The 21,964-nt window shown below is 49.0% G+C and overlaps 1 protein-coding gene across 1 annotated transcript in view; it reads left to right on the top strand.

The window, feature by feature from the left end:
- LOC147887297 (cyclin-C1-1-like) overlaps positions 1–21,964 on the top strand; it is a 97,274-nt gene that overhangs the window by 12,529 nt on the left and 62,781 nt on the right. The window contains exons 2-3 of the mRNA XM_087394504.1: positions 1,081–1,130; positions 14,948–15,054. Coding sequence (XP_087250630.1) covers positions 1,099–1,130; positions 14,948–15,054 — 139 coding nt within the window. The 5' untranslated portion in view covers positions 1,081–1,098. The remainder of the gene's footprint in view (positions 1–1,080; positions 1,131–14,947; positions 15,055–21,964) is intronic.

Here is a 21,964-nt window from a genome sequence, read left to right as displayed (position 1 = left end):
TAATTCCCCAAGTCCCGCCCCATGGCCGGACCCTCGCGTCCCAAAGGCTCAAGGCAGTCACGTGCAAATTACGGGAGTCGCAAATCAAAAGTCCCAAAATTTCACGTCCTCGTGACAATATCATTGGCTATGTCTACACAATTTTCTTTAGCATGGGTTATGATGCTCGTTACTCATTGTATCAGGTTTTCTTTTAGTCTCATAGGCCCATCGGTCTTTAGCAAACTTTAATAAACTTTCTTTCTTTCTTTTCTCCTATTTTAGTTATTTACGCTTCCTCTCTAGCCCATGCAGACTCGTGACGGAAGAACATAGCTTACTTTAGAAGACATGGTTAAAGATACCTTACTTGTGTGTTCCATGAGAAGAGGTGGATGAAGAGCAATGATATGTCCATGGTCCTTCAGTGTTGCCATTATTCCTCTTTCCGATCTTTTCTTGAACTCGTCTCCAAATCCTTAGCTTGTCACAAAATGTCAGACATCTCTTCAAATCTCTTTTGCATGTGTTGTATAAAGGCATTTGAAGGGTTTTAGAGTCTATGTGTTGGCTTTGGTTATTCATCAGTCCTTCATTATTCCTCTTTCCGATCTTTTCTTGAACTCGTCTCCAAATCCTTAGCTTGTCACAAAATGTCAGACATCTCTTCGAATCTCTTCTGCATGTGTTGTATAAAGGCATTCGAAGGGTTTTAGAGTCTATGTGCTGGCTTTGGTTACTCATCAGTCCTTTGCATCCATGTGCAATCTATCCGTCTTTTGTGAAGAGGCTGATTACCTTTGCTAATTAATTTATTTTTTTTATTTTTCTCATTTACTGATAATTTTGTCTAAAGTCGCTTACAAACTCTCTTCTTTCCTTTGTTCTATAAACAAATTTAATTTATAAGATTCTAGTCTTATAAAGTTCTATATGAGAAAATTTGCACTTTGCTTTTCTCCACATGGTTGGCTAGATAGGGAGACCTTGTGATTTTATTTTTTCTTTGTGGCTTGTCTATATTTAACTACTTCTAGGTGTAGCATAGGTCTTTTATGATGATTTCAAAACATTGACTTTGGAATGCTTGTGTGTTTTCAGTGAAGTTCGAGATAATACATGGCGGCCAATTTTTGGACTTCTTCTCACTAGTAATCTCTACTTTTCTATGATCAATTTTGATTTTGTTATGTAATTCATATTGATGCACGTACGGGTTTCTATAGATTTTTACTTAGCCTATCTTTGGTATTTGGTATTTACTTAGCATATCTTTTCCTTTTTATATCCTATTATCAATGCACATCTTTCTCTATCATAGAGGCTTGAGAGGAGATTCTCATGGATGTTCATCGCCTTTGTGCATGAGAGACTGAACAAGATAGGTGTATCTATAGCCTCAATCAAGAGTTTCAAACTCCATAAGGAGTTTGCTTATATACACCATCAGGTGGCACCAACCTTAAGCGGTGGGCCAGTAGTGGAGGTGCCGATAGCCATTATGTGATCGGCCATGAAGGAGACTTCCAGGTGGGTGGACGTTGTGAAACGGGAGGCTGCGAATGCCACCGTTCCAGCTACCAATTCTTGAGTAGTAGGTTCCAGTAAGGCTCTCAACATTAGAGTTAGAGGGATCACTTGTACCTCCACCATTGCCATCGATGATGCAACTAATTTTGTGGCTTACACCCTGGGAGTCCAAGAGTATGGGATTGAGGGCACTTGGCGCATAGGAGGTGACCCCACTCGGGATCAGCCTCTTGTCATCTGCTTCAAAGATGCTCAAGCTTGTCTTGCAACATTTACTCAAGTGGATAGTGCTACTTGACCATGTGGAAGAGGATCTCGCACACAGGTAAAGGAGAGGCGTACCCTCCTACAACAGCGGGACATCCCCCACAAGGAGGGGAAGTGGATAGCGGTTCGAGATGAGTGTCTTTTAATAGGCTCCTTGGTGGTCCCCTTGCGTAGAGAGTCGATATATATGAGACTGTGAGTGCACAACGGAATGTGAACAACAAAAGCACAAAGACTGCAAACTGAAACGAGAAAGAGAGAAAGAGAGTTTGCACAAGAGATTTGGAAAAATGCCTTAGATACTAGGCAAAAATCTTGTATGAGTGTTGGTACAACAAGAGGGGAGGAGCGCTATTTATTGGGGCCCCTCACCAGCCAAACAAGCTGACGGTAGGCCGACCTAAGGTCGGGTGAAATCTGACTTGCTGGTCGGGTGGCCAACCGGCTTGGTTGGCCTCTCAATCAAGGCGCCTTGGTGGCACCTATGTGATGCCCACCTAGTGGCACAGACAAGAGCCCCAGGGCACGTGAAACAGCCCCGCACACCCCCTGTCCCAAGCCTTAACCATCGTGTCTCCATGGCGGCCTGTGAGAGATCCTCCTCTACATGGTGCCCTCCTACCTCCCATGGACGGGCACACCCACAACAATGGCCCTCACTCTATGATACATGAGATGCTACCTCTAACACCCCCTCTCAGCTCTTGGAACCTCAGGGAGCTAGAATGAGTACCAAGCAGCTGCTGTGACAAGGGCTTGGTAAACAGGTTTGCCTTGTTGTCCTCCGTCTTACAAAAGATGAGTAGGATCACTTCATCGAGCACCTTCTCCCGGACATAATGGTACTGTGGCTCAATATGCTTCGTCCTTGCATGGAACACCGGATTACGAACGAGTGCTATACAACTTTGGTTGTCATGGTGGATGACGGTTAGGGACGTCTGTGGGAACCCAATCTCTCCAAGCAATTTGCGAAGCTAGATCGCCTCACATGTATCTGAACAAGCGGCTTGGTACTCAACCTCTGTGGAAGATAGGGCTACGGTGGGTTGCCTTTAACTGCTCCATGTGACTGTTGCTGATCCGAGGGTGTAGCAATAGCCTGTGGTCGAGCAATGAGTGTCTGAATCTCCTCCCCAGTTGGAATCAATCCAGCCCGGTAGTTGGATCCTGGACTGCTGCCCTGCCTGATAGAATAATCCTCCCGTGAAGGTACCTGAGGATCCTCATATCTGCATCCCAATGGGCCTTCTTCTCTTGCCTCGTGAAATTGTACAAACAGTAATACGTGTTAGGACATGACAAGAACTACTCTCGAGACATTTATTAGTATTTTAATTATATTTTTTGCTTTTGGGGGTGTGATAAGACACCTCATGTTCCTCTCATGGGTTGTACTTTCACGTTAGCTTTAGTCTCTTGGTCTCATAGGCTTTCTTGGCCTTTCACATACGTAAAAAGACCTTTCCCTTGTTCTCTTGCTCTTAGGGGTCTCATAGATTTTAGATAAGGCAATGTGAGGTGCAAAGATGGAGAGAATACAAAAACATGGAGGTTTATTTTGAAGAAAAGTTGCAAGAATGAGATACAAGAGGGCTATCAACATGATAAACCCTAAAACTCAAGATAGCCTAAGGTGAGTTTAAGTCACACAACTACTAACTCAACCAAAACCTTAGAAGGAAAAAGTGCCCCTAACCCTAACTCACAACTACTAACTCGACCGTTAATTGTGGTTAGGGGAAAAATCCTTAGAAATAGTGCCCCTAACCCTCCTAACTACTTTATATATATGCTACTGCCTTAAATATTACAATGTTTCCAACAGGCCCTTGTAGTGACAGTGTATTGATGTGCAAGGAATCACCAAATGGTAGTAATCCCAAAGCTTTGCAATAGCTTCGAACTTTTCTCTAGATATGGCCTTGATGAAAAGATATGCAAATGTTCGGATGTGTAGGAAAGTAGATCAAACTGATCTCTCCTGCATGCAGTGTTTCTCTAACATAATAATGGATCTCAAAGTGTTTCGTGTTTGCATGGAACACAGGATTCCGTGCCACCACAATAGCACTCTAACTGCCAATGAGTATGGGAGTAGATGGCTGCAAACCACCACGAAAGTCTGCCCAGAGCCATAGACATTCAACTATAGTTGTGAAGGCTGCCCTGTACTCAGCTTCACAAGATGATGTCGGCATAGTGGATCCACGACTTGCAAACGAAAAAACATTATCCACTTCCTCAACCCAATCTGAATCATTGAAAGCATGCAAGTTAGAGTCACCCCTCCTGGCATAGAACATACCAAGAGATTGAGTACCCTGCAAATATATGAAAACATTCTTTAGAGCACACCAATGCTGTGTCTTTGGGCTGTGCATATACTTGCTCAACTGGGATACACTGAACTGAATATCTAGATGAGTATTGCAGAGATAAATAAGGCATCCAACATAGTAATTGTATACATCATCATCAAAAGGTTCACCTGCATTATGCATGGACAACCTCAACCCTGGTTCCATGGGAGTTGAAACAGGCTTGCAGTCCTGAAAATTGAACTATTGTGACAGTCCCTGAATATGTTTTGACTGTTTGAACAGAATGACTTCATTTGCTTATATAAACTGAATGCCCACATAATAGTGGAAAAGCCTCAGATAAGATCTCAAATGAAGCTTCAAGATCATTCTTGAATTCTGCAATTTTCTCTTCATTTGTGCCTGTGAGCAGCATATCACCACATACAAGATGACAATCTACAAATCCTTCTATCCGTCATGACATAAAGGGTGCTCTTAGTTGGACTACTTTGTGGACCTTGATTGATAAAAAGTGTATGAATTTTTTCATATCAAGCGCATGGGGTATGTTTCATCCCATACAGTGCCTTATGGAGGCTGCATAGTTTTTGTCTCTGACCAGGCATCTAAAAACCAACGGGCTGACTCACGTACATTCCCATTGAGAAAGTCTGTTTTTGTATCCAACTGATGTACTAACTGATGTACTTTTCAACATAAATGAGTAGCCAATGAAACAACACACCTGATGATCGTCATCCTAGAAGTGGGGGCAAAGGTTTCATCATTAATCTATCCCCTTTTTCATGATAGAATCCAGTTCTTATTGTAGGGCCCTCATCCAATGCTTCATTGTCTTGAGTATCCTCAAAACTGCTTGATTCTTCTGTATCATACAATGAGCTTATCCAAGCTGAATTAACAAAATCTGCTTCACGTGTCCCTCTTAGCTGGCCCTTGTGGTGCTGGAGAGAGCGACAAACTACTTGAAGCTCTAAAAGACATCTATTTTGTTTAAAAGGGGATATATTTATGAAAATCTGGAAAATTCATGAAGGTAACAAAAAATACATGCTGCCCCAAAGATGGTGTCCTCATAGGGCCAACGGCTCAAAAACTACACAAGAACAACTGAAAAACATCCAGCACCTCTAGGAGAGTGAGGGGAGAGAGATGGAAGGTGGGGGAAGGGCATGCATACACATGCATGACAAATGGCACCTCCTCCTTGCCATTTTCCCCTTCACAGTTAACTCTTTATCATCTATAATTGCATTTCGCCGGTTTAATTATTGGCTCTCATATGCTATAGGATGTCCATCTTGCATAAGCACGGCTCTAATTCCATATCCACTAGCATCGGTTACAACTACAAAGAACGGTCTAGAAAAAGTTCCAACACAGGAGCTTGCATGAGAGCTTCTTTCAAAGCTGCAAAGGATTTATCTTGACGCTCGGTCCATAAGAAATGCTTAGCTTTTCTAAGAAGATCTGTCAATGGATGTGCAATGAATGCGAAATTCTTGACAAACTTCCTATAGAAGCTACACAATCTAAGAATGATCTTAATTCGTGTATATCTCGGGGGTTAGGCCATGTGACTATACATTTGATCTTCTTTGGATCTACTCTAATCCCATCGGCGGATACTATGTAACCCAAATACTGTATCTGATCTTGGAAGAAACTACTCTTTTCAAGATTTATGTGCAATTGATTTTCTTTCAAGAGTGAAAAGACTAACTTCAGATGTTCCTTATGCTCCCCAATTTTGCTGAACACCAAAATACATATATAGCCTCTCCCCCTCCTAGTCGGTCGGTAGTACAAGGCCGACCAACAGCCTGTAGGTGGACTGACCCACAGCCCTAGGGGTCGACCCCCTCAGCCCTCTATAAGGGCCGGCAACCAGCCCTAGAAGGGGCTGGTTCCCCTGCCTAAAGGGCCAACTTCAATATGTTTCCCTTGTAACTATTTCCTATAACATCAGTTCGACTTGGTAGCTGCTCCTGCGAGCCCTCTCCCTCCCTCCCGCAGCCTCTACCCCCCTAGCTCACCCCCGCCTCGGCCGCCCTCACCCCCTCGCCTCTCCGCCCTCACCCCCTCGCCCCTCCGCCTCACCCCGCCCCCTCGCTTCGCCCTCACCCGCTCGCCCCTCCGCCTCACCCCGCCCCCTCGCTACGCCTCACCCCCCCTCGCCATTCCGCCTCACCCCGCCTCCTTGCTTCGCCCTCCCCCACCCCCTCGCTTCGCCCGCTCCTCGCCCCCCGCTCCCTCGCTTCGCCCCCCCCGCCCCCTCGCTTCACCCCGCCCCCTCGCTACGCCTGCCCCCCGCCCCTCCCGCCCTTCCGCCCCGCCCCCTCGCCCCTCCCGCCCGCCCTTCCGCCCGGCCCCCTCCCGCCCCGCCCCCTCCCGCCCTTCCGTCCCGCCCCGCCCCACCCCTGCCGCCCCCGCCCTCGCCTCTTCACCCCCCCTCGTCCTCCATCCTCAGCCCCCACCCTCGCTCTCCACCCCGCCCCCTCCGCCTCCCGGCCTCCCACCCTCGTTTCCACCGCCATCCCTCCCCCTCACCTTCGACCCCCGCCTCCACTCCCGCCGCGCCCTCCGCCCTCCAACCTTTCCGCCCTCTGCCTCCGCCCTCGCCTGCGCCTCCGTTTCCCCCACCCGACTCGCGTCGCCCCGTTTCGCCTCACCCGTCTTCATCACACCCAGGCTCCACCCCCCTCATCTATCCCCCCCCTTTTTTGGGTGGCAGCCTCTTCTTCATCGGAGGTCTCACAGTTCGTCTTGGCGGTATGGCGGCTCCCTGCCCGGAACTGGAGGCCCAGTCGGACTCTCCCTCTCCAGATGCCTACCGCGTTATCTTGACAGAGCAACAATCGTCTCGGGTACAGGAGGTTGCCAATGACTTTGCCCTTACCTCTGTCTATGGCAGAGTCATTGGACATTCCCCCTCCAGATCAGCCATCAGGGACTGGCTCCAGTCCACTCTCATGCTAGAGGACAGCCACATTGAGGAGGTGGCCCTTATGGGAAGGGGCATCTTTTGGCTCAAACTCTCCACTGCGAAAGCTGCGAGCAACCTGATTGCTGGTTCCCCCACATCTGTGGATGGAAAGATCATTATGATAGTCCCTTGGTACCGTGGATTCAGTGCAGCGGATTTTGATGCTCGGTTCCGCATACCTCGCCACCCAGTGACGCTAGTTTTTCCAGGCCTTGCTGCTGAGCTGCGGCCGATTGTCAGGGACCTGGGCTCCCACTTTGGCTGGGTTATGCATGACACTTTCGCTAACACGGTTACTACGGCAGGAGCCCCCCGAGTCCGTGTGGCTGTGGCGGACCCTGCGACTCTCCCTGCAGTGATTGAGATCATGACAGATGCCGGCAGCATTACCCAGAGCATGGTAGTCACAGGACAGCCAGGCCAGTGCCTGAGGTGTCACGGCTTTGGGCACCTGGCTGCTATTTGTCCACGATTCTCCAGTTCCTCCCGACCCCCCCCCGCCCCCTCCCTCTCCGCCCCCTCCCCCCCCCTCCGGGCAGCCACGTCAGGAGGAGCAGAGACAGCCGGAGTCCGGTCCAGAGATAGCTGGCGGTTGGACGGAGGTCAGAAGGAAAAGAGGAAAGGATAAGAAGAATTCCAAAAAAGGCAAGGAGACAGAGGTTACCCAACCTGCAGCAGCGCCTCAGAGACCTTACAGGCAGCCGCCCCAGGGTCCTGGGAGAGCTTCTTCTTTGATGGTAGCCCGCCCTCCACAGCCTCAGGTCCCCCTCTCTTCCACTCCACAGCCCCCTTCCACTCAGTCCCAGCCCCTTCCCCAGTCGCACCCCCCTCTTCCCGACCCGCAGCTTCAGCCCCCGCCTCTTCCTCTTTAGTCTCCTCCTCTTCCTTCTCAGCCCCAGTCCCAGGTGCAGCCCCATCCCCCTCCCCCCGCCTCTCTCAGCTCTCCTGCAGTGTCAGCTGTACCGTTGGTTCTTCAGCCGCGGGCAGCCCCCACTCTCCCTCCTCCACCCCCTCCGCTAGTCGCCTCCGTGGACTCTGAGTTGCCTACCCCCCAGCCACCTCCCCCTCCCCCTCCACAGGCAGGACACTCTGAATCTACACCACCAATGGAGCAGTCTTCCCTGTCCGCTAGCCCCTCAGTTGCAGACTCTAGTGGGCCTCAGCTTCATTAGAGAGAGCTTCCTCGCGACTTCTACAGATCTGGCCCCTGGGACTACTTGGATGTGGCCGACCTTGGGACCTTCCCTGCTTGTCTCGACATCAGTATCTTCCTGCTCCGCAAAGGGGCGGATGGGAAGATCGCAGCCTTGGCCTCGAGGGATGGCCCTAGCTTTGCTTTCACATTCCTCAGCGACGGCACCGAGACTTGGACAGACGACTCGGTCTGGGAGGCTCTTAGAGAGCAGACGCACGCTCAGGTTTGCTCCTGGATAGGCCCGTCCGGTGGACAGCTTCTCGAGACTCAGTGGTCCGAGGGTGACGTGCGCCTGCGGTGGCGTTGCGCCGCCAAACGCGTCAGATTGATTGTGATCCTCAGGCCCCCTCTGTCGTGGCCCCTCCCCCAGGATGTCAGAGCCTGGACCCCTCAGAAACTCCGAGCCTTCTACGGGATGACTACTTCAGAGATCTCGAGTTGGCTCGAGAAAGCGTTTGTTCATGGCACCAAAGGCCTCACGCCTTTACTAAAGGTGTTGAAGAACGGGCAGGACGACCCCGCCTCTCCCTCCAAACCCTCTCATAAGCGTTAGCGCCTCCACTCCGAAATGTCAGCTTCTTCATCGACATCTACCGCGAGCAGACAGTTGTTCGCAGCCTACCAGTCCTCACCATGAGCCTACACCTTGTCTCCTGGAATGTGAACGGGTTTCATTCTTCTGGCACCCGTGGTCCTAGGAAACTCATCTTGAGACAGGAACTTCAGCCAGCAGTGATTGGTCGCTTGGATATACTTCTGCTCCAGGAGCACAAGCTTTCTGTGGCTCATTCCCGTAGCTGCGGTAAGACTCTCCCTGGACGCTCTCACACTTATTGGGAGCCCTCGATCGGCGCACAGGGGAGGAGTGGCGGTGTCTGTACTTCCGTGTGCGAGCAGTTAGCCCAGGGAGTTTTTGGTCATGGTACATTGATCCAAGGCCGTGCCCTTTGGGTAGGCCTAGAGTTGGAAGGTTCCAGAATAGGAATCCTCAACATCTATGCTCCCACAGACCTCCGATGCAGAGCCACCTTCTGGAGGACACTCATAGGGATTCTCCCAGACATGGATTCCTGGATTGTTGGAGGTGACTTCAACAATCTGGAGACCTTGGAGGACCAGCAGGGCAGAGGACCAGAGTTTATAGGTATGGCTCAGGCAGAGCAGTCCGCTTGGGACTCCTTTATCTTCGCGACAGGAGGTAGGGACAGTTGGAGAGACCCGTCCTTCCGTCGTTGGCACGGGAGCTTGGACTTCTCGTGGGGCTTCCGCAGGGAAGGAGGCATGGAGAGACTGGATAGATTTTATGTCAGTGATTGGGCCATCAGTAGAGGCGGTCAGGCGGGTATAGTACCAGGGACGACACTTTCCGACCACGCGCCTGTGCTCTTATCATTAGACTCGGCAGTTCAGTCCCTTCCTCCCCGTTCGTGCCGGATTCCCGACTCCATCTTCTTGAGGGAGGATGTGCGCAGCAGTATCGGTAGCCTATGGGACAGAGATTGGGGCGAGTGCGTGGATCTGGTTGATTCGGTGGTGCAGGCTTTGCAGGAGTCCAGCCAGATTTGCCAGCTCGCAGCCCTTCAGGTTTGACAGGAGTGGTGGGGCAGAGAGAGAGCTCTTCGTAGGGACCTCACCTCCATTCAACGACTCCAGCAGGCAGCCCTGGGCTCGGAGGAGCTTCGGATCCAGGCCCTTCGAGCCAGAGCCCTTCTTGAGGAGACTCTCCAACGCCGTTCAGAGTTTTCCTATCACGCCTCTCTCTCATTCTGGGCTCAGAAGGGCGACCGGATGTGCAGGGAGTTCTTCAGGACGCATGGACAGAGAGCAGCAGGTGATCAGCTACGGAGTCTTAGGACAGCGGAGGGGCACATCGTTACTGATCCGGGTGAGGTCTTGGGGTTGGCTACCGACTTCTACAGGACTCTTTTCCAGCAGGAGCAGCTTGCCCCTCGCACTCGACGCTCCCGCGAGGAGGTGTGGAGGCACATTCCAGCCCTGGTTCAGCCCAGCATGCAGGCGACGTTGTTGGCACCGTTCACTACTGACGAGATGTTGGAGGCCTTGATGGCCATCGATGGGCAGAAATGCCCTGGCGAGGATGGGCTATCTCGCGCTTTCTTCACCTCCTTCTGGGATCAGATCCATCAGCCCCTCCTAGCAGCCCTCCAAAGGATTTTCAGCAGCGGATATATGCCAGAGAGCCTCTCCTCGGGACTGATTTGCCTCATCCCGAAGGGAGGAGATCGACAGGAGATCCGTCAGTGGCGCCCGATCACTCTCCTCACCACTGCCTACAAAATCCTTGCCAAGATGATCAGCACCAGAGTTCGGCCTCTACTTCCTGACCTCATTCATGACACTCAGACAGGCTTTGTCCAGGATCGCAGTATCCTGGATAATGTCTTCACCTTCTCAGAGGCGGCGGAGTGGGCTCAGCACAGTGGGTCACATTTAGCCATCCTACTTCTCGACTTTGAGAAGGCCTACGATCGAGTGGACTGGTCCTTCCTGGAGGGTACTCTGGAGCGACTAGGTTTCCCAGCAGGATGGATTCAGGGTATATCAGCATTATACAGGACAGCTTCTAGCAGGGTCATCATCGGCGGCAGGATGGGAGAGCGATTTCGTTTGGAGAGATCAGTGCGTCAGGGTTGCCCCCTTGCTCCTTACCTGTTTCTCTTCTTCGCCGAGGCTATGACACACTACCTTCGGGCGAGGTCGACCGGGATCCGGGGTGTTCGCCTTCCCATCAGGGAGGACACGGAGCTCCTGGATTCGGAGTATGCAGATGACACAGCACTGTATGTCCAGGATGATGAGATGATGCTGGAGAGGGTGAGGATGGCCCTAGAGGTCTTCTGTTCGGCAGCCGGTGCGAAAATCAACTGGAACAAATCAGTTGGTTTTCTCACAAACCCCGAAGCGTGCTCACAGTGGGGGAGGTTTTTGGGTTTCAGGTGGATCCCGCGGGGACAGACAGCTAGATATCTCGGCTTTCAGGTCGGCCTGGATATCACGCCAGCTCAGCAGTTTCTCTCGGTGCTAGATTCCATTCGACGGAAGCTGGCTTTCTGGAGCACTGCTAAGCTCTCTCTTGCAGGTCGTGCTCTTGTAGTCAACCAGGTCCTCCTAGCCACGGCATGGTATGTGGCTTCCTGTTGGTGTTTCTCGAGATCCAGCGTGGCACAGCTTAGGAGGTTGGTCCGGAACTTCCTGTGGTCCGGGGGGGACGGTCTCAGAGATACCAGAGCCAGGGTTGCCTGGCAGATAGTCATTCTTCCGCAGGCTGAGGGTGGCTTGGGGGTCATTGATCCAGAGCTTCAGAGTTAGGCCCTGCTGGGCAAGTTAGTTATCCGCGGTTTGACCCCGGGGGGCAAACGTGGAAGATGTTACTTCAGCAGGGGGTCGGTTCTTGTGTCCCGCGCCGAGGTGGAGAGTGGCTACCGTCCCTCAGGTGGATCTTCACTTCCGTCCCGCTCACTCAGCCCCGCTCCCCACTCGTTCGTAGCCTCCTCATGGTTTGGAGGCGGCTCCGCCTCAGTCTCATACAGTCCCCTCCTAGCTGTCAGGAGGAGATCGATTGCTAGCCGCTCATCTGGAACGGTCAGGTCAGAGATGCCGAGGGCCTTCAGCTGGGGGAGAGATCACACATCAGGTGGGACGGCTGGATGCGGGGGCCAGCCCGATCCCTTCGAGTTTGGAGGGATACGTACAGACACTTGGAGACCGCTGCTCTAGCAGTCGCAGCTGGAGGTGCCCGTGGAGCTTAGGCGAGACGCACGGAGATAGACGGAGCGATTCCAGCTGATTGGCTGGTTCCACCCGAGGTTCAGATCCTCATGCCTGGTGATGACCGTTGGCTGGGACAGTTCACCCCCCGTGGCATCTCACTGGTGGTCGCAGGTCGGATGGACGACACCTCTGTTTCCTTTTTCGCGGTTATGGGGGACGGCCGACTCAGGAGAGAGGATGTGCTCATCGACCCCCTACTCCCATGGCAGAGGGTTCGGGTCGTAGGCCTCGTGGGGAAGGTTTGGCGGACCGATCCCAGTATAGAGCAGGATCAGCTGCAGTTATGGCGACTGGCTCTGGGAGGGGCGGGCCTTGTCAGAGCTTGATTGGGACCCAGGAGAGTGGAGATGGCCAGAGATTGTGACAGGTCAGGGGCCGACCTCTTTCTTCGCCTACAGCACGACATTGGGCAGGAGAGTTCTCGGGAGGATGCAGAGCCGCCCTCCCACCCAGCGGCCCAGTTGGTATGCTCAGGGTATCTCCAGGCTATTTTTGCAGGCCTTCTGGAAGGCCTTGTGGGAGAGCTGGCGGCCGCGGAAGATATCCTACTTCCTTTGGCTTCTCGCCCACAAAGGTCTTCCAGTGGGGAGCTGGTTGCGGCAGATAGGTCAGGATGGACGTTGTCAGATCTATCATGAGGACGAGGAGTCACCAAAACACTGCCTGTGGAGCTGCACTCGCGCCCAGGAAGTGTGGAGGTGGACCTTCAGGATCCTTACTCGCGCAGCACCGGAGTTAGGTTTGATCACTTGGGGCGCGTTCTGCTGGTGCAGCACCGCACCTAGTTTTCATCACTTGTTCGAGGCATGTCCGCAGGACCCCACGTTCCTTATCACACAGGGGATGTGGGGGCCGCTCGAGAGCATTCCGCCGCACTTGGCAGAGGCTGACACAGGATCTCAGGAGAGGCAGCCAGTCTGGGAGATTATTAGCAGCATCACAGGATGGCACATTTGGACCTCGCGCTGCGCGCAGATCCTCGGTGGCACCTCCCTTTCGACTGCCTAGGTCATGACTGACATCTGGAGTGAGATTATACACACCCTCAGAGGCCAGTGGGACCAGATACAGGGAGACTCCCGGGCTGGCCGGGAGAAGCGGAGACGTTTCCTCCGTGATTGGGACACACAGGGCCTCTTCTTCGAGCATACTTCGCAGGGCCTTCAGTGGCGCTACTCACCACCTCTCTGGCTGTTCATTCACACTCGCCTGATCCCTCCGTGAGAGAGAGCTTTACTTTTTTGTTACCTTTTTGGGCTGCGTCCGATTTGTGAACGCAGCCCCGTCAGTTGCAAAGCTGACCTCATGTATCTTGTTTTCGAAGTAATATAATTAGCACTGTTTTTTCGGCAAATAAAGGGCCAACTTCAGGTGACCAGCCTCCTGCCCCATGTAGGGGCTGCCACGCAGCTATATGGAGGGCTGACCCCCCCTACATATGACCCTACGTACAGGCCTAGGTGGCGGGGCTGGTTCCCGTGCCTCAAGGGCCAACTTCAGCTGACCAGCCTCCTGCCCCATGTAGGGGCTGCCATGCAGCTATATGGAGGGCTGACCCCCCCTGCATATGACCCTACGTACAGGCCTAGGTGGCCGACCTGCAGGATGGCCCACCTCAGGCTCATAGGTGCTGGTCTCCTCCTTAGAGAGAGGCTGTGCTGGCATCCAAGGCTGACCAGCACAAGGCGTGCCACCATAGTGGCCCCCATCTGGTCCCAAGCCTCCTCCACACGGGCAGATCTGGCCCACACTAGTCTACCCTCACAGGGGGCGGGCACACCCACAACACATGCCCTCTCTCATCCTAACCTAGCCTCACACTGGGCGGAAGGCCCTCTTTCTCTCTAGAGTGACATCGGGAGATTTTGACCTCCAACAGTTGGACCTCCAGATGCCGTTCCTATTATGAGACAGAGGGTAGCGCTTTTGTTTTTAAGTGGAAAGGTTTTGCAACTTATCTCACTCCATCAAATACCTTGACTAGGGTTGCCTGGCCTGTAGCTATTGGAGATGACGAAAGTAGAGGCCACTTGCTGGGGTCAGGTATCATCACACAAGTGGATGCCACACACCTCTTTTTACGAGGATGCCGATGAGAATGCATAGCACAGTGCAATTTACAGAACATGGTACAAGTTCAAATTACAGTTAGTCTATGTGGCATTTTGTTCACATTTCACAGGAGCGAGACTTGCCTTTAGTAGCTTTCCATATGTTTATCTTCATGGTTTTCTTTTTCTCTTTTTCTCATGCTTTACTGAGTGCTTTATGGTGTGCCAACATTAGGTATTCGATATGGGTTCAGTACTTGCTTACTCACCACTCCCTCCCTTTTGTGAGACTAATACTTCCCTTTCAGCAACAAATCGGCATCATAAGTGCCATACTGTTTCTAAGAATACGATTCTGTTTTCTTTCCAAGACGTGTGATCAGTATTTTTTTGAAAACGATCCTGATCATGTACATGTTAAGATGTGATAGATTGTTTGCATGTGACTTAAAGGCATCAATTGAGGGAACCCAAATGGACCTGTGTTTCAGTTTACATGTCTTGGGAAAATTGGGAACCTTTTTTTTTCACTGATCCAGTGAAATTATAATGCATATTATGTAGACAGCATAGTTCTTCCTTTAGGGTTGTTTCATTTGAATGCCTGGATTTCTGTCATCTGTACTATCATGGGAATCCATTGACTTCACCAGGAACTTTGCAGATGATTTTTTAAGTCATTGTGATCATTATAAAGCATGATAACGTACATACATGCTTGACAATAGTCCAATAAAGGTCTAATGTTTTATGTACTGAATGTTTCTTTTACAAGCTCTGAATGTACATCAGCTAACATGGGCACTGTGTTGTGACGCAGCAAGACACTGTTTGATGAGGATGAGATTGGCCGTGTGTTACCTGCTGATGTGGACCATGAATTGACAGAAGAAGATGTGAAAATAATTAAGATACGCATGTCATCATGTATGTATGAATGGAACTGGTGGATCTTTTACTTGCAATGCACATAACTTTTTGTATGTTGAAATTTATTTCCCTCTATACATCAGAGTTTAGAAGTTTACTGAGAGGTTTGCTAAACACTAATTGATGAGTGCTATAAACCTGGCTTTTCTCTATCACTTTGTGCAATGCAAGATGGTGAGATAGAAGTGGATAGCAAGAAATCCAAGTTTGATACAAAGTAGGGTGAGTGTTAAGTCCTCATATGCTCCAACAACTTGTGGTACATCTTGACTAAGGATTCACATGTCAGACAGTGAAAGGACCTGATGTCAGGCTCACATCCCATCCATAAACCGAGAGAATGTTGAATCACCCCCAAGTATTTTGGGTAACTCTCTAGAGCAACCAGTGGGAAGACACGATATCCCATACCACCATGACACACCTTGAGGGTCGTGCTGAAGTCTAACTATATGGGCTATTTCTAAGGAGTCTTGGCACTACAATGATTGATAGCCAAATATGGAGGGTCAAGCCACTTACATAGCCTCAGCCCCTATGGCTAGATTTAGTGGGGCCTTAGAAAGTATCACAAACCTCTCCTTAGATGTGAGTTAAATCGTGTAGAAAAACAGAGGGAAGCCAAATATGGAGGGTCAAGCCACTTACATAGCCTCAGCCCCCATGGCTAGACTTAATGGGGCCTTAGAAACTATCACAAACCTCTCCTTAGATGTGAGTTAAATCGTGTAGAAAAACAGAGGGAAATTGTTTGCTAAAGGCCAACTCCCATGCAGTGGAAGAATTACCCTGAAATCACACGACACGTGAATGGAACACAACGCACAGCATGTGCTTACTTAACTGTAAAGAGGACAACTCAGATCTCAGATCTGGAAAGAGAACTCAGATGTACAGCCAAAACAGAATATATCTCACAGTAGATACTGAGTACAAAAACTGCCACAGTATGTACCAATGCCTTCAGCACACAATCACCAACGTAAGGTACAAAAAGATAGCTCTGTTTGCTGAACCCTCTGAAGTAAAAATTTCCTCTTTATGTATTGGAATTATCAGATTATGGCTTTTTTGTATTTTTCATGCCTGTTGAGGCCTGCTTAGAGGCTTAAACCCTTCCAGCTCATCATATCAGGTTCTTTCAGTCTCATAGACGCTTTGGTCTTTCGACGACTTCTAATAAAATTTCTTTCTTTCTTTTTCTTTCTGAGATAAACTTTTCCTCTTTTGCCACCTACCTCCATGTAGGCTTCAGTAGCTGCTCAAGGTATAGCACTCCTGAAAACATCTACTCTCTTTTTTTTTTTTCAAAAAGATTACTTCATTAAGTATGAATGAAAACTGCAAGAGCAAGCTCTAATGCGGGAGTACATCATGCCATGCATGAGAAAAAAAACCAGCTCAAAAAGAGCTAACAAAAATCCAAGGTGGAGGCTGAAAATGCCACCTCAACCTTGAAGGAGACTCAGAGAAGAAAGGAGATCCTCTCCAAACTCTGAAAAAAGTATCTCTCCTAGCTGTAGCTGCTCTGGAGGATCCCTGCATGCTCGCCCAGATGGCCATCAGTGTGTGTATAGTATCAGTCCATATACTGGCCATAGACTGGGAAGGGTGAACCTGGGAATCAAATTTCTCTATAGTTACAACTCCTTTGCACACCCCGTTGCTTAGTCTCTAAAGAAGAGCTTGTTCAATTGGAGGATTTGACCCAAGAAGGTGCATTAGTTCTAGATCAAAAGGAGCGACGTCTTCATACCAATCCATTATGAATGCTTGATCAAGGCTAGGTCTGAGGATGATGACTCTCGGGAGAGTGTTGCTAGTCTTAACTCTAACTTTGATTTATGAGGACATAGATGCTCATTAAGAGAGGGAGAGAAGGGAAGGGGGAATGTTACGTGCCAAGATAACCATAGTTAGCTCGTACCAAACTTGGATGACATATTTACCTAGGCGTAGTGGATATTAGTCAAAGTGAATAGCCCCGTGGCGAAGGACCAATTTGTTGAAAGTATACGCTGAATGCCCCTTTAGTAAGCCCCCACAGGAGGAGAGCTAAGGGGCTTGATTAAGGGGCTTGATGCCTACATGATGTTGAGAGTAGATGCCTTAGTAGGGGGATAGCTGAGGCTGTCATGTGGGCAGCAGGATGGATGCCACATGGATAAAGTGCATATCTCCAACATGTATTAGTTGAAGGCGCTCAAGAATCCCATAAGTGGCAGGAGCAACCACATTCTCTGGCCGTGGCTCATCCCCATTGACATAATCCCATAAGTGTTTGCCAACCAAGATATTGTGAACCATAAAACTCCTTAAGGAGTAGTTGGTACCATCTAGCTTATCCTCCTACTCCAAATTCTTCATTGGGATTGTTCTGGGCCATAACTGCCAAAGAAAATGCAGCATATACCAACAAAAAATTCCCTTCGTGGAAATTAAGGTGCACAACACAAATCCCTTCTGGGATATTGATGCAAACTGCCCACTGCTCAAAACACTTGCAAAAAATCCAAAAGTCCCAAATACAAGAGAATGGGTGTCCAAAATCAAAGGCTCAAAATGCACCCAAATAACCTGTAAATGCCCAAAATTTGCCAAAAAAACACTGCAAAGTCTGCAATGTGACTCAATCTGAGCCCAAAATTGCATGCAAAGTGTCCGAACTCCTCATACACTGTGAAATTGCAGCCCAATCACAAAAGCCCCAATTTGCAGGGTGAAGTGAGCTGAAATTGGGGCAAGTATAAGAAAATTCCCAAATTGTGCAATCAAAATCAACCCAATGTGCAAATGTGTGCCTATGAGCACACCAAACTTCCAAATGCACCTGCAATGAGACATACAAAGGGAACGTGCAGCTGTATGGAAGCTTCTGCAGTATAGAACACGAGCACACGAGCTCGGTGTATGGATGACGTACGGTCAATGTACAGGGTACATACGATTGCACGTGCACATGGGCTCGGTGTACGGTTGATTACGGTCAAGGTACCGCCAGCGTATGGTCAACGTACGGACAATGCACGGCAGAAGGAGCGGAGGCTGTACGACGAGCTGACAAAGCCGCGGAGCAACGTGCAACTGATTTGACGAGCTATTGTACGGCAAGATCGTACAGTTGTACGGATGTGTAGCGGATTGGTACGGCTACTGGTCTAGAGCTGTACGGAATGGTGTGCGGCTGGCAATGCTGCAAATTAGCGTGACGATGGACTCGATGTCTAGGAGCAGAGAGGTAGGCTTACGATGAGCGATGGGCGTCAGATCTGAGAACAAGCAGGCTGTGATACCAAATGTGAACAAAAGGAGAGATAGAGAGCAGGCCACAAACGTACTGAATAGAAGAGATAAGAAAACATACAAGAGGTGAAGGTTTTGTCCAAGTGACAAAACCTAAACCTATCCACTAACCGTAGTTAGGGATCCTAACTGTGGTTAGGGGGAAAAACCTCTAATGAGGGAAAGGTGCCCCTAACTCACTTATTGGCTACACATTGGTCACTGCCATGAATTATGGCGATAATTCCAACATATACAGCACAAGAAATAGCTCCCTTTGTGGTTGCCAACAAGATAAAAGTGAAAATGTCTCCCCATGTCAAATAGTGGAGAGGAGATGTTTGCAATCCTCATGCTTGAGGAAATATTTGCGGTTGCGATTGGTTCTATCGAGTTGTGCTCTCTAGGTTTTTACTATGTCTTGGCCTCTGGCTCAAGTCACCGGAGAAATCATCCTTTGACTAGGCTCTGATGGTCCCTCCTATGCTATCCTCTGTGCTTGAAAGTGCTGATCTCCATGTCGTTGGTACTTGAGGAGGAGGAATGGCCACGAGTTGCTAATCAGGGTCTGCCAAGAAATCTCTGAGTGAGGTGAAACCCCCCTGAATAGATAGTCGTGCCGTCCACGGATACACAGGGCATCTGAATGCAAAGTGCTCGTTTGTCTTGGTCTTGTGTATATGACATAGTGTATAGATCCATTTCTCACGTGGAATGCTCTCTGTCCCTCCTATCTCAACCGGTAGCCTGTGAGAAGATACTCAAAACTACCCAATCGAGATCCTTAGTGCATGTGGGAGATGGATCTAAGTGTAGCTTGGTGATTCGGCAAACCCCTCCTCTATAGAAGCCAAGTTTTACTAATAGCTCCTGAGGTGCAAGCCAAGTCCTGTACGTGTGGAGCTGTAATAAATGCTTTTTGAGAACCTATTCACCTCATGATAGTGAGCAGAGTGGATGGAGCCTCAAGGCTATACTGAATAGTTTGTCCATATGGAGTTCCAGGCCTGCAAACCATTTGTGTGTCTAAGCATACTAGCTCCTCTGATCCCTGCACATCCGGATGTTGTGGTGCCAAAGTCCCCAACTCTATGGAGATAGGCGACCACCTAAAAGGCTGCATGAAGCTATAGAGGGTAGCCCCAAACTCTTCTCGGAGATATGATGTTGAACCATTGGCTTGCTACGGATCATCCGAGCAAGAAGTAGCACCTGTAGTCTCTATATGGAGGACTAGTCTATGTCCGAAAGATCTATCCCCCAAAAGGAACTGTCGTACATCCAAGTTGGACGAGCAAGTGAGTCAAAAAAAAGAGAGTGAGGGCGAGGATGAGGTGATCATGGATGAAAAAAGTGACAATGAGCCATTGGATGACCAAGATGAGACAATACTTTCAATTACTTCTTGTAAGGTACCATGATCTTTAGCTACTATAGGAACAACAAGAAAATGACATTATTTCCATTTCATATCATTGGAATGCTCTGTGAGAATGTACGTCGAGCACTATATCTATATGAGACTATAAAAGCATCGATAGGTTATAGTTTGTTATAATTTCACATACTGTCACATTCACCCCAAAGCGTTGAGTGAGCAACAATAGGTTATAGTTTGTTATAATTTCACATATTGTCACATGCACCCCTGCACCTATGGTGCATTGTGACACACTGGACTCACCATCAAGTGCATATTGTACATCGTAGATCCCTTTAGTAGGCTTTTTGTTGTATGCCATGGCCCCATTGTGAGCCCCAATCTAAGGATGAGTAAGGCACAAGCTTCATACTATCGGAGCCTTAGGTTCAGTCAAAGTCCTTTGGAGAACTAGTTAGTTTAGTTAGAAGTCAGCCTAGTTCAGTTAGGAACAGTTAGGGTTAGTCTAGGTCAAATGGCCAGCCTATTGACTGCCATTTGAGGGCCTTCCAGCAGCCAAATGAGTGGCCAGCTGGGTCGCCCAAGGTCAGCCTTTATTTGACCCGACCAAGCAGGTCAGTTGACCCAACCAGCAGGTCGGTCAACCTGGCCTGGTCAGTTGGTCAAAACTGCCTGCCAGGTCGGCCTGTTGCAGGCCAATATAAGGGGTTGGTGCTGCCCCTTGTTTCCCTGTTCATTCCAGCCACCGTCCAGCCTCACCTCCAGCCTTTTGCCTTGCCAGTTCAGGACAAGAATCAGCCCTGAATCCCCTCCAATCAGATCACGATTTGTGGCAGCTCCTCCACACAGCAAAGCAGCAGGGTTTGGACAGCATCAAGGTTGAGGTTTGGGCAGTCTGTTTCAGCAGTTCCATTTCAGTTTACAGGCCAGCACCTCATCTCTCAGTTTGACTCAGTTCATCTCTCAGTTCTGAGTCCCAGTCCATTCCATCTCTCTCACTCACGCAGTAACCTGTATGCCCGTGGACAGTGCTAACCTCATCCCTGTGGACAGTGCTAGCCTCATCACTAGCCTCTCAGAGTTGTCTGCATCAACGGTGTGGACAGCATTGAGGTCTTGGTCATTGATTTGAGCTGCTTCTCAGGTCTTAGGGTCTGTTCTAGTATTCACAGTGTCTCTTCAGAGTTACATTCTTTGCTCTCTCAAAGAGTGTCATTTAGTTGCATTTGAGTTCTCCAATATTAAAGCAAATTCTCCCCTATATTGGAGGAAGGGCCCCTCAGTGGATACAGGGACCCAATCAATTGTCAGCTTGCTTATCTATTTACCCTTGTCTCTCTCTCTCCCCTCTCTATGGTGCATATTAATGACAAGTCGCTAAAGGTTTAAAGAAGGCTTGCTGTGATTACACGATCATTAAGCATTGCAAGTTAGACATATGATATGCGTTTTCTTTATCATTCAGCACACATTGGCTGTGCTTTCTTGCATTGTAGATGAGTATATAAGCCAATCCAGCATTCAGTGAGAATGTTGCATCTTCAAGAGATGCAATGTACTGAGGTATCCAATGAATTGAAACATAGTTATAGTTTGTTATAATTTCACATATTATATGGATTTTCATTATCCTGCAGGCAATGCTTTCTTTTGCATTGTCAATGAGTGTACAAGCTAATGTGACATTACATGAGAATGTTTGCATGTTCAAGAGATGCAATGCACTCTAAGGTAACTGATGAAGGAGTTCTTGAATTCTAGAGTTTCATGATTTGCTTGAGAACACATAGCATTCATGCCAGTGTGGAAACTTGAACAAGCACCATGTACTCATGTGTTGCCTAGTAGAAAACACCAAGATGTCATTTATAATTCACATAAAAAAGTTAACATACTATCCTTTTTCATAACAATTATGTCCTATATTGAATGCAAAGGTGCTGTTATCATAAGAATACGTTGACACATTTTCTGCTTATGAAAGGGTACATGTGCGCCTCTTTTAAGAAGGATATATGTGTAGTAAGTATTAAATGAAAGTGAAAGTAGGAGGCTAGGTGGATGGATTTATTGGGATAGAAAATGGAGTAGCAATCCATCTACTGTTATGATGATAGTAGGAAAGACTCCTTGGATAGAGCATCTTTGTCGTCATTATTGCCTGATCGGGGATAGTGAAAGTAGTAGTCTTAGTGAAAGGAGCAGTGAGGGTGAAGAAACAACACCAGTAGAGACATCTGTCAA

The sequence above is a fragment of the Dipteris shenzhenensis genome, chromosome 23 (assembly GCF_047967505.1).
Source record: "Dipteris shenzhenensis isolate YYH24624 ecotype China chromosome 23, Dip_SZ_1.0, whole genome shotgun sequence".
Taxonomy (NCBI): Eukaryota; Viridiplantae; Streptophyta; class Polypodiopsida; order Gleicheniales; family Dipteridaceae; genus Dipteris; species Dipteris shenzhenensis.
The sequence above is the reverse complement of the archived record's forward strand: the minus strand, read 5'-3'. Positions and strand labels throughout refer to the sequence as shown.